Source organism: Lissotriton helveticus, chromosome 7 (genome assembly GCF_964261635.1).
Source record: "Lissotriton helveticus chromosome 7, aLisHel1.1, whole genome shotgun sequence".
NCBI classification, from domain to species: domain Eukaryota; kingdom Metazoa; phylum Chordata; class Amphibia; order Caudata; family Salamandridae; genus Lissotriton; species Lissotriton helveticus.
This window is the reverse complement of record NC_136068.1, coordinates 563,841,248-563,854,441: the sequence shown is the minus strand read 5'-3', so window position 1 is coordinate 563,854,441 and position 13,194 is coordinate 563,841,248. Positions and strand designations below refer to the sequence as shown.

At 42.6% G+C, this 13,194-nt stretch overlaps 1 protein-coding gene across 6 annotated transcripts in view; it reads right to left on the bottom strand.

Annotated features, from left to right (window-relative positions):
* Nucleotides 1–13,194, bottom strand: part of TEP1 (telomerase associated protein 1) — a 1,162,857-nt gene that overhangs the window by 509,730 nt on the left and 639,933 nt on the right. For all 6 annotated transcript variants that reach the window (XM_078652640.1, XM_078652638.1, XM_078652642.1 and 3 more), the window contains 3 exons: nt 8,867–9,046; nt 2,157–2,249; nt 1,048–1,180 (listed from right to left, as the gene is read on the bottom strand). In XM_078652640.1, coding sequence (XP_078508766.1) covers nt 1,048–1,180; nt 2,157–2,249; nt 8,867–9,046 — 406 coding nt within the window. The remainder of the gene's footprint in view (nt 1–1,047; nt 1,181–2,156; nt 2,250–8,866; nt 9,047–13,194) is intronic.

Here is a 13,194-nt window from a genome sequence, read left to right as displayed (position 1 = left end):
AGAAAAGGGGTTACCAAAGGTAAGTAACTTGTTCTTCTGATAGAGACTTCTAACAGCAGTTTCCTGGAGTATGAGTTAAAGCCCAGGAGGCAAGAGGTGTTCACAGACTTGAGGGCGAAGCTGGTGGAGGAGAACATTTATTTGGCAAATGTTTCGACCCGTTTGGCTTTCCTGTCAGAGGGAGTTGTGGGGAATGCATTGAGGTTTAGGTGACTGGAGGACGCCTGTTTCACAAAGCTCCCTTGAGTGGGATGCTAAAGGCGAAAATCTGGATCTCCAGAAGCAGGTCTGTTCCACCTCTCGACTTGCCTATGCACAGGAGGGTAACATCCTAGTTTCACACAGGTTCCCACCAGGACATTCGTCAAGGCCTCATTAAACAGCAGTCTAGGTTCTTGGCTGGTTTGTGCAGGATTGAGAACATAAGTCAGTCAACCCCGAAGGTTTCAGATCTTTACCTGACTCCAGAAAAAACGACAAAGCATTAATTGTGTAAAAGAGGGAGCGCAAATGCTATGATAATGCATTATTCGATGTAGATTTTGTAAACACTGAACATGCATATGGTTGCATATTGCTTTTCAGAACTCTGACGCCATTTTATCATAGGGTTGTGAAACTACAAAGCTTTCTCTATATGTGGCAAGTCATGAACATGTATTATGATCTCATAGGACTTCTAAAGCCTTTAGATGTGGTTTGTAACACTGCTCCTGCACTCTCTAGATATATACATTTTAAATAGGCATATGATAATGAAGTGCTTACTGTGTAGCAAGGCCGAAGGCTGACCATGAATTTAGATTTGAGCATCAATGAATACCCAGGATTTTCTTATCAAACAGTTCATGCCCTCCTCCAAGGCTGTGACACTGCACCACACTCTGTATACTTGCACATCTATAACACTACATAACCCTTCCCTACTGGTGCCTTCCAAGAACTCAGTGAAGAGCTAAGATCTTCTGTGTTTTGCATGCATAACTCGTTCAGAATGTCCACAAAAGATTGATTTGACTAGGACATGTTTACAAACATGCTCCTCACCATTCTTAGCAATATATAGAGCTGTCAGCGAGGTGGTGACAGTCTCAGGACCATGTTCCTGCTCCAAGCTTGCCAAAACATGTTGCATGAGTGGCGGAAGTGAAGCTGGAAAACTCTTGATCATCTCAGACACCTGGGAAGAAACACAAGAAAGATACGTGAGTGACAGGCAGAAGTAAGAAGGTGATGGACTCACTAGACAATTGCAGCACAGCATGAGGTGGAGACCAATCAACAAAAATAGATATTGAGAAAAAGTGATCAATGGAGATGTGACGAGGGAAAAAAAAACAAAAATCATGCAAGAAGAATGAGATGAACATGGAGAACTACGGTGAAAGAACAAGAGAGCAAAATGGCTAAAGAAAGAGGGGTGAAAGAAAATAACAGGGAAGCGGATAAAAATAAAGGAATGGAAACCAAAAGGGACAAACACTATAAGAGGAAACTTAGATAAGGCGGACTATGATGAGGGTAACAAGTCACTGTCAAATCATGCAAAGCAGTGACAGGCACTTATGCAATAGAAACCATGGTTGAAAGGGAAAACGAGGAGTAGGATAGAAAAATATGGGGAATATAAGCAAGAAGGAGAAGCATAAATAAGAAGTGAAAAGAGTTGACGGTGAGTGAAGCCCAGAACTGAAACCTTCTGCCTGATTGAACTATAAGTGTCTCGAAAGAGCCACTGCTTTCGTAATCTGGGATTATAGTTTCCCGCGATAACCTCAATAGGGCTACATTTAAACTTATTTGGATTCAATCAACTGGGCAAAATAAGAAATCGCATTAATAGCCATGATGGTATGGGACATAATCGGATCTGTAGACGCCAGTGGTCACATGCTGGAAAGTCACTCTTCCAAACCATTTTTTTGTAAATATTATTATTACCTGGAACGATTGTATGTAGCTGTAGCTATAAGCCCTGTTCAAAATAACTTGCCTATTAAAGTTATTGCTCTTAAATTTAAAAAATGCACTTATGGCACAATGTATTGACCTTATATAAGATACAGTGGTTGTAGTGGCACAAGTCCCATCATATGGGTAGAGGCAGAGAGAGGTGACTAGTCAAAACAGAGTATAATCAGTAGCAGAGGTTAAACCTTTTCATAGACTGCAAAGGTTCGAAGCTCCTCGCTAACCAGCTTCAAGTACAGGGGCTGCTGAGAACCTTTTTTAATCAGAAGCAACCGCATCTGAAAGAGAAGGAATAAATGTGAGAGCCATAGAAGGGAGGAAACAAGTCATAGCAAGTCACAACATTCCATAGAGAAAATACAGAGTACAACTCAACTAAAACACACCCCACAGGCAAAATACCAGGTTGGCACGTTCTCATAGTGTTGCAGTCTGCAAGATCAAGAAAAGGTTCTGTAAATCAATGCTGGTTATTCATTCATCTAATGAACCTGTCCACTGCATATTAAGCAAGAGAAGATGTTGCCATCTCAACACGCCTTCAAAAGTGAAAGCAGCACAAACATATAAACTAAAAGAAATCAAATTAATTTTTTGCTTCTAAACCCTCCGGTTCCTTGTTTTATCCTGATTTTTCACCTACCAAGGATTTGCTTCATATTTTGTAAATAAACCTACTGACAAGTTTTAAAGGAGGCTACATTGTTTATCATGGAGTTGCATTTAGCTCAATAAATTCATTTCCATCTTTGACTTCACAAATGACACTCATTTGTAGACAATATTTTGCACAGGAGAAAGAACATGTGATGGGAGAACCACATCTGACCCCCTCACACAGAAGCAACTGAGTTCATCCTAGAGGCTGGTGCATCATGAATGAGTGGATGACCTAAAGGGACAACTTGGTGAATCAGAATCTCTGGATCCTGTTCTTTTCTAACGAGTAGCATCTCTTGAGGAGTTAAATACAAGGTACCACCACAAGCATAGTGAACATCAATTCCTGTGTTTGGGTGGCTAGGATTCCCAAAGGAAAATGTAAGATACAAAGGAAAACCATGTGAAACACGCAAAAGGTGATGTTCCGGTTCAGGAAGGACCTGGCTTGGCAGTTCGGCTGGACTGTTCCCATGAGGAGCAGGGTCAAAGCGAAAATTAGGTGGCATGGTGAGTAAAGAACAATGGGTTGGGTTTGAGTGCTACCTTGAGCTACTGCCAGTGATTAGATGTATTGTAAGCAGCCTCTCATCATTTGTGTGTTTCATACAATGGAAAGGCCTTCATATTCCAGGCCAAAGAAACCATACAGAATATATTGGGCATAAATATTCTGTACACCACAGTACAATATCTGGTAGCTTTGTCAAAATTCAACAAAGTGGCAAAGGCTCTAAAAAGCAGCCCAGGAAGAAACATTGTGTCAAACAGTATTCCCTGCCCCTTCTTTGCATGCTAATACGTTTCAGAGCTCTTTACCTAGTGAATGATTATAGGCTTGTTCCTGGCAGACAATCCACAAATACTGTAGACCTCCTAACGATAAAACAGGAATAACAGTGTAACCCCTAGAATGATTTCTTGCATTGCACGTCTCAGTTGTCCTTGCACTTTATTAGAAACGCAAGCCCTTTTCATTAAGAAACGAAGCGGAGACACAGGAGTATGCAGGACCAGCCGAGCCATAGAGCCAACTGAGACGTGCTCCGGGTTAATAGACGCAAAGAGGTACCTGATGCGCTCTTTCCCGGTTTGCCCTACTTAGGGAATTGCTGCCATCTCCTCATAATTATTAATAAACTGAGGGTGGCACTTAATGAAAATACTATCCATCCAACCACAGTGGCTTTGAAAATACGCCTAAAAAGGAAAGAATAAATCCACAAATTGAAGAAATTGGTAGATATCTCCCTAATCATATGGGAGCTACACTGACCCGAGTGCTGTTGCACCGGTTAAACAATTGTACCATGAAACAATTTGGATAAGGAAATAAAATTAGCAATCCTGAAGAAGGTGGCCTAATTAACACTTTACCACCAAAACCCATCGACGCAGAGGTTTTGTAAAATTTGATGTGAGGCAGCAGCCATAAAGACAGGGAAGTATTCACCATGCTGGTTGTTGTTGAGTTCAAACTCAAATTAACGATCTAAAAGACATTTTCTGTCTTGTGAAACTTTTTCCTTTCCAGGGGACTTTGTCGGTTTATGAAATTGTACTATTTGAATCAGTTAGGAGTTTTTAAATGATTTTCATGTATTTTTTATTATGTCATATTTCTTGAATTTTATTTGTAATTCACTGTGATTTGAATTATTAAACTTGTGCATAAGTATTTTCACATCCTGAGTAGAGCGCTTCAATTGTTTATTTAGATGCGAGTTGTGGTCCTGGTATGGAGTTGCATGATTGATTGGGGCAAAAAGAGCCACAATAGTTCCTAATAAGATTTTTCAAGTTGTTCCAAAGGGAAATTTTGTGTTTAACTATTCAGTTATTAGGTGCTCTGTCCCCAATGACTTTAAGAGCCCCTCTCCTTCGTTTCAAGGTGTTAATAGACTCCAACATACCCAAGGGTCGCTGAACAGGAACAAAGCCAGTGTAGAGGGCGCGGCAGCAACCATCTCTATATGCAAATGAGGCCGGGGCTTGGTGATGCGGCCAATAAAAAGCAAGGTGGTACAAAGGGGGTGGTGATGTACGGAGCATTTGAACCAATCAAACACTCACACCGAGTCAACAGATCTGGGTTTACTCCATCACTGTTCTTTAGCCCACTCTGCCAATAAAAAGCAGGCATACATTGAGCTGCATAGTAGTAAAGTTCTAAACCTGGGGCACCCAGACCTCCCATAGAGAAAGGTAGCGTTAAAATCTCCCACCGGACCCGTGGTTGTTTGCCGGCCCAGGCAAGCTGAATCAGGACTGACTTAATGCACTTAAAAAAGGGAGAGGGAAGTATCATCGGTATGTTGCAGAACAGGAATAGAAACTGAGGAAGGACTACCATTTTCATCAAAGAGACTCGGCCCATGAGGGATAAAGGCAAGCGTATCCATCTGCAGTCGTCATCCTAAAGTCTGGCCACAGCCCTACCATGGTTATCATTGAACACCACTTCGGAGTTAGTGTGAACCTGTATACCCAGGTAACGCACTGAGTCAGTAGTCCACTGTAACGCAAAATCTAAATCAATGGGAGCCAAAGCCGGCGTGTGAGGGAAAATCATGAACTTAGCGCAGTTAATACGGAGATCAGAGAACTCACCAAAATACACCACCTCTCTCAAAACTGGGGAAAGGTTAGACTTGGGGTCTCTGATGTATAGCAGGGTGTCATCAGCATAAGTGGAGATGATTAGATTGTACCCAGGGAAACGAATCCCGCTGTGGCTATGATACTCCCTTAGAACACACGCCAAGGGCACAGGCACAATCGCATAAAGGAGCGGCGACAGTGGACCCCCTGACGAGTGCCCCTGGATATCTCAAAGTGAGGTGTGACTATTACCCACCCTGACAGTAGGGGAGTTATACAGGACAGACATTAAGTTAGAAAAAGGTCTCCCACACCCATTTGCCTCAGGACTAACATCATAAAATCCCCCTCAACCAAGTCGAAAGCCTTCCTGGCATCTAAGAATATCGCAGCTGCTTTGACTTCAGGATTAGTATGCTTGATAGCCCCAAAAACTGTGTGCTGATTAAGGGTGAGTGCGCGACTCAGAACAAAGCCAGCTTGTTTGGAGTTGAACAGAGTTGGTACTAACGGAGCCAAAAGATTGGCGAGTATTTTAGCGGTCTATACAATGAGCACTCATCCAGAGGCTTGCCTGGTTTTGGAAGGGTGACCAGCATGGCCTCCTGCATCGATGGCGGCATCATCCCACTCTCTCCCATCTCCACAAATAATGATATGAAGTGAGCAACCAGAAGATCCCAAAACTCCTTGTTCAAGGCTACAGTGAGGCCATCTTGCCTGGGAGCATTCCATGCTCTCATAGATTTAAGCGCCTCATAGATTTAAGCGCCTCATGGATTTCCCACGCCTCGAGTGGTCTCATCAAGTATTATTCCCTATGCCGGTCTTCCAGCCAAGGGAGCTTGATATATTCCAGGTACTCTACCACTCCATCATCTCCTCTCGATAGGCGGGACTGGTATAGCTCAGAATAATAATCCCTAAACCTATTAGCGATGGCTTCGGGATCCTGTATGAGTTTGCCAGTGTCAGTACGGATTTCTGTATTTCCAGTTGTCTCCCGTTTACCCTTCAGGATTGCCGCGAGTGTGGTGCCTGGGCGCTCCCCCTCACTGTATGATTTGGCAACGGCGTATTTGCCAAGAAATTTAACCTGTCCGCAGTTTCGTGATACTCGGCTAATGTGTCTCTTAATTCTGCTGTAGCCCGCTCGGATCCCCCTCCTGAACCTCTCGTTTGAGGGTAGCAAGTTTCCTGATAGACCGGAGCACTCTTGAGTCCTAACCACTAATTTTTCCTGACACATGTTCCAATATATCACACACAACAATAGGAAAAGTAGGTTGTCACACCAAAAGGGTGCACCCTCAATCAGGAAGTACACTAAGTATTTTAAAATTGCCCTCACCTACTAATAGTGGCATGCTTCATCTTTGGGCTTGCTACAACATCCTTGCGCAGACCAACACCTGAGATGGAGCATAAGGGTTAGAGGGGGGACATCCAAACATATAAGGAGGAGGAGTGCCACCGTGGAGAAAAACATTGGTTAAAACTACCCCTAAATAGTTTTTATTAATGGTTAATCTCAATCTGTTCAGTGATGAATCAGGGATATTAGTAACCCACCATCCCTTAATCTGCTCTTTGTCGACATGTTTCGCCTATCTTTCCGTCCCTATGGGTAGACCACCCTTTCTCAGGACTCCGATTCCTCACCTCAACTTTTCCACACCCTATGCTTAAGGAATGGTCAAATGAGTGTATTGTATTTGTAATCTGACCTTATTTGTCCCTCTTTATTGCCACATCCTACTTTCTGGAACTGGGGTGGGAGCATCAGCGTCTCCCTGTAATCAAATAGTCATAAAGGGACTGACACCACTTCCCCTTGTTGCTCTCTACCCTCCTAGTACCATTTTCCTATATATGCACAATCATGAAGCTATGGCAATATTATCCTAACATATATTGCCCATATGCAAATGTTTGACTTTAAAAAAAAATCTCCAAATCAGTGCAAGGAATAGAGTGAGGCTAATACTAAAAACAAACATTTTACTGTTCTTGTACCTAGACTTGTATTATTTATATTATAATTCCTTTCTAACACTATAACGTATAGGCTATATCGAGGTTAACCCTATTACCATTTGTCTACTGTACAGCATATTGATAAAGTCACTGTACACTCCTGCCATTAGTTCCCTACAGGTGCCCAAACATTCTAATGTCATTAGCGTCTGTAATTTGCCCCTCTCTCTCTAGTGTCTATAGCTGCTGATTCAATCAAGGTGGATACACTTATATCTGTGACAAATGCAAAACATTTTCTGACTCTAGAATCGGGGTAAGTACTTCCCTCTCACTGTCGCTACTGTTCTTTATGGTACAGATGTCTTATCATTTCCATCCTTCCACTATATTTCTTTCCACCTCTGAAATGCACCACAACAGTGTACGTGCATGCATCCATTCTGATTCTTACATGAATTTTGAGAGCCCGCTTCCACAATAGACTATTTACTGGTAGTTTAGTATGAGCCTTTCCCTGAATATCACCATTCACCATCCTTTCTCCATCCTTGGCCCTTTATATGCCCAACTCTACCTTCCTGCTTTAAATAAAGTGTAATTGGTAATAAATGACAAGCGAGACAATATTATTTTGAAGCACTCAGCCTACTACCATTTGCGGAATGTCACTTTCACATTTCAAGACTCGGTACTCTTTTGTCCCAGCCTTCTATGATTTTTGTCCAGTAAATCCACTTGTAGAGGAGAGGGCTCTTACCAAAAATGTAATGTAGCAGAGGTGGCTATCATATTTAGCACTTTAATTCTTGCACCCTCTCCCCAGAGACAACTGAAATGTCTTATTCAAAATATTCAGACTAACCGCCATCATGCCCCATGGCCATACACTGCTGTCTCTAAGCATACTTATTTCACACATGTTAAATTTCTTAAATACTTGTATGTTCAAAGTAACCTCATGGAAACTAAATGTTTTTATTGTATTTTATATTGTCACTTTCATACGAAGCAATCCATGCTTTTGCAACAACAGGCAAGATTACATATCTGTGTGTGGGAACACTTATTCTCCTAGCAGTAAGGTAATTTATGAAGAAATGAGTTGCAATCTGATTTCCACTCACCGCAGTGCTGTGAACTGTTTACAAGTAGCCTTAATGTATTACCAACCCAGGCATGTGCCAATAGTTTCATGTATCTTGACGATACTCCTTACACTAAACCCTATGTTGTCTCTTGAGTATCCACACTGCACAAACCATCTTCTGCACCTTGATTAGTGTCTCTGGAAACTTCCCCTTGAGCATATTTGATGATACCTTTGCTTGTGTCATTATGTCTGTGTTAATGACAGAAATGGGCCTGTGGCTGCCACACTCCCTATCGTCTCTCCCTGGTTTTGTAACACTGTCAACATTCTTGATCAATTTTCCATTCTCCAATACCTTCAAAAATAGTCTGGCCTGTAGTGAGAGGCTGTCTTTCACACATATCTTAAACAATTCCAAGAGTTTGATTAATCTATTCTCTTTCCATACAAGCAAAGTATTATTGTGTCTCATATACCTCTACGTGTCCTTCAAAGTCCAATACTTTGCATATGTGCAAATCTAACACATAGCTTGCAGCCAAAGTATTCATCAAATATGCTTACCTGATTATTGAAGGCAGATTCATCCAGTTTCTTTCCATACACGGCAAGAGTGTGTCTGACAATCTCAGCCCGGTCTGACGGCTCCAGTGGCCCAAGGGACAAGAAAGATGCATCCTTGCGCTTCTTTAATGCACTAAGCAGTGAGGAATTCTCATCCATGCTCAAGACAAGGTGAACACGCTGCAAGGCAAGAACTGATTGTTCAACTCGAAAGATACAGCTTCAAAGCAAGAAATGCAGAGTCTAAGCTACAAGTCTAGCACCGCAGTGAGAGGATACAGTAAAATGAATATGTTCCTTGAGTGCCCATGTTCACAAATATGTTACAAAAGGCATTGTATTTAAAAGTAGCACATCACACCTAAAGACACAACCCACAATGTGTAACTTTGTGAGGAAACAAAAAGAGAATGACAGTGACTGAGACATTACCATTCTGACACACTATTGGATTTCTCACTCGAAGTTTGTTGCTAAAGTGCTTCAGTAAGGAAGAATAGTATTGTAACTGTCAAAAGCAACACTGCATATTGAGATCAGGGATACAGTAGTTCACACATCGGGTTCACATGCGGAGCCACAAGATTTGAAAAACCTCAAAAAGAAACAGTAGTTGACAAGGATAGTCATATAGGGATAAAAAACGCAGACTCCTGGTGAAGATAATTTAGCTACACAAACCTGATCATCAAAATTCTTTTTATTCGGCTATAAGTAAGCCATGAAGGCATAACAATTCACAATACGGATAGAAACAACAATAAAATAGTAGCACACCATTAATCAGGATCAGATAAATAATTATCAGTTCCATAAGATGTCAGATTCTTCCAAGACGAGTGCATAAAATTGATTGCTATCATACAGATATTTTCAGAGGAGAGTTGTTGAATAAAAAGCATTGCCAAATTGTATTTCCTGATTTTAAGATCGTTACATAGAGGGAAGAGAAATAGTCTCTCAGAGGAAAAATGTACAATGTGCAAAATAACAGTGTGCAAAGTGCTTCGTTAAGTCATATTGGCAAGCTGGATGGTATAGAAACGAAGTACCAGTCACTGGGAACGATAAATGAAAATGCACTGTACTCATCTTAGGATATGCAACTAAAATCGGTATTGACCATTTCAAACACACAAATAAAGTTCTGGTCATTGTGATGTTACTAACACAGAATGTTCCCTCACTGCTGATTTGATATTTTCATTTAATCTTGGTTTAGCCTCTCGGTGTTTGAAAAACAAATGCTGGCAGACATTGTCAAGGAATTTGGGGTGTCAACAGTCTCCTATGCCGACTGAACGCAATTGGTTGTCTCCCTTGCCCCAGAGACTGTTATGTTTCATATAGGTACCCTAATATAGGCCCAGGTAATATCATACACTTTCACCTACCTTATCTCCCCTATACTACACAGAAACAAGCCTTTAGGATTGAACCTTTACCTAGTTCTAGTCCTGGATGCAGAGGGTTTTTCCTGAGCAATAGCGTACTATAACTTCTTCAATGGAATCATACAGTATGAATGAATATTCATGAGCGTTCTTGGAAACCAGGCAGGGTCTACACCACCTACCCCACCATATCTACGTACAAGGTTCATCCCATACGTCATCCTCAAATCCAACAATGGCTAATACATGAAACAAGGAACAAAGAAACCCTAGATACTTCTTGCATAAATACAGCACATCTTGCAAGGGCTGGTAGGGGGAACCAAGACTTTCAGGCCGACACACTGATAAGAGACGCTTAGGCTCCTGCAGGCAGACGCTCCAGATGACAGTGGTCTAACACATCCCTTGCGGGGTGTCCAACTCTAGACCAGGACGGGATCCCACACTCTCTCACTTCAGGTAATGGCATTCGACTAAATCCTAGAGGGATTCTTGGCTTCACAACTACTCACATGCTAGGTACACTTAGGTACATCTAGATAGGCATCGTAGGAGTACGCGCACATTTATCCTGCATTTTATATTCATGTATTTATTAATGCTTATAGCAAGACGGTAGAACTGTACTATCCTTTTATTTTCACTGTACTGCTAATCATATATATATATCTGCTACTGTCTAACGGTTGTTGCAGCACATCTATTTTACACTACAAGAACAACTGTGCAATAAATTCTTATTGTAACACGCCCAACTGTTTCTTCTGTGTAACTCTACGAGACCAAATAAGTGAGCACGAGTAACTGAGCGAAAAGTAGTATATTGTTTCCATGATCCTGAGGGATCAGGGTTGTCATGTACTAAGGTTGCCAGAAACTATTCTCTCCCCAATAAGAGAAGATTCTAGTGGCACTGTGAGCTAGCTAAAATGGAAAGGCTAGTCAGTCTGCCACCAATCCTACAGTTTATGTTATCCAAACGCGCAGGTCCTATATGGGTAATATAGGAACTACACGACAAGACAGGAGGGCAACATCAACAGGCCCCTTGCCTAGAGAAAGTGGCATGGTGAATGGTGAAATGCTTGTTGAAACTAAACAGATACAACTGAACTGATACTTTTGGGGATAAATTAAACTCAACAAGCAACGCTCGGTTGGCCAGACTGCCTGTGAACTCCACCAGCTCCCTCTTGCCCCATAAAAAGCCAGGGCATGTGGCTGGATATCTCCCTATCCATGGAAGCCCAAGCAACAAAAACTGACCACATCTTGCTTGTCCATGCTGAGAACTTTGCGTAAAATCCTGGATGGATTACCCATACAATCTAGGAGAACTGTGGTCTGGAGCTTATTCTTTCCCATCTGGACTATGGGAATTGCCTGTGCATGGGCTCACCCAAATCGGTTATTAGGAGACTCCAGGTAGTCAAAAACGCTGCAGCATGGAACATCTTCAAGCTACCCAGTTCACACCAGCAAAAAGCACCTAGGCCAACCTGCTCTGGCTCCCATGGAGGTAAGAACAACATTTAAGGTACTATGTCTGGCCCACTGGGGAATCAACCACATGGCACCCCCCCCCTTATTAGGGCCATTCTGTAACCCTATACCCCCAATAGGACTTTAAGATCCTCCTGAGGGTCTAGCGAATTCAAAGGACCAGATGGGGGGGGGTCTTTTTTTCACCTATCCCCCAAACTACGGAACTCCCTGCCAACTGAATTGGGAAATGAACCCAACAAGACCAAATTCAGAAAACTGTTCAAACCCTAGCTATAGCCCCATTAGTCCAGCCATGTACAGCCTCAGAGGATCAAGGATGCGCACTATGACTCACTCAGCACTGGGAAGCCTTCGGGTAGCTACGTGCTCTATAAATCCACAATACAATACAATACTGCTCCACCATTTCAAATCGCTGGCAAAATCCATATCGGGTCTCAGAGATGGTCCCACTTTCCTCACCCCTGCCCAAAGCTTTGTTGGCAGGACTCCAATATTTTCAACGTTGAATCGAGAAGCCATATGGGATGATGGAAGATAGTACGATTTTTGCCTCCCTTTTTAAAAATGGGAACTATGATTGTGGAATTGTGCCTATAAGAACAAGTTACTTATCTACGGTAACGATACATCTGTAAGAGACATAGATTAGTTATGGATCCCCAGGCGTCAGACTCGATCCAGAGAATTTTTCTTCAGCAGTATCCCTGCGTATTGGTAGGGGGCATCGGTCGACTCAGCATTCGCCGTTGGGGTCGTGGTTGCTGGAATGACGTTGCGGTATTATATCAGACGCCGCCCCTGAACGCTGACATCAGTTCATTACACAACATTCCCCACCAAAAGCGCAGACCCATGCAAGACACCGACCACTGGTGCACAAAAGAAGGGAAGTTCCTTACCCTAGAAGTCAGTTTGCAGAACGGGGTGGATGGGTGGGGCGGTGAGGAATCCAGGACTAATTTATGTTTCTTACAGATATATCATTACCAAAGGTAAGTAACTTGTTGATCTTAAAGAGACAATTAGTTAGGTATTCCTCACCTTAGAATAGATACCCTAGCAATACCAACCCCAGAGGTGGGTCTGGGAACCAACTTCACACCAAGAAGTCCTGGAGAACAGAACGGCCTAAGGAACCATCTCTCCGGACTTGGCTGCCCAGGCCATAGCGTTTAGTAAACATGTGCAAAGAAGCCCAAGTAGCTGCCTGGCAGGGAGACCCCACGTCCCAAAGCAGTAGTGGCTTCCGTCACCCTGGTGGAATGGGCGCGCAACCCCACTGGAGGTTCCTTTTTCGCTACGGAATAGCAGATTTTGATGCAAAGAACGACCCATCCGGAGATGGTTTGCTTTTGCACAGCTTGACCTTTCTTGGCACCCACACAGCCAACAAAGAGCTGGTCATCCACCCAGAATTGTTTT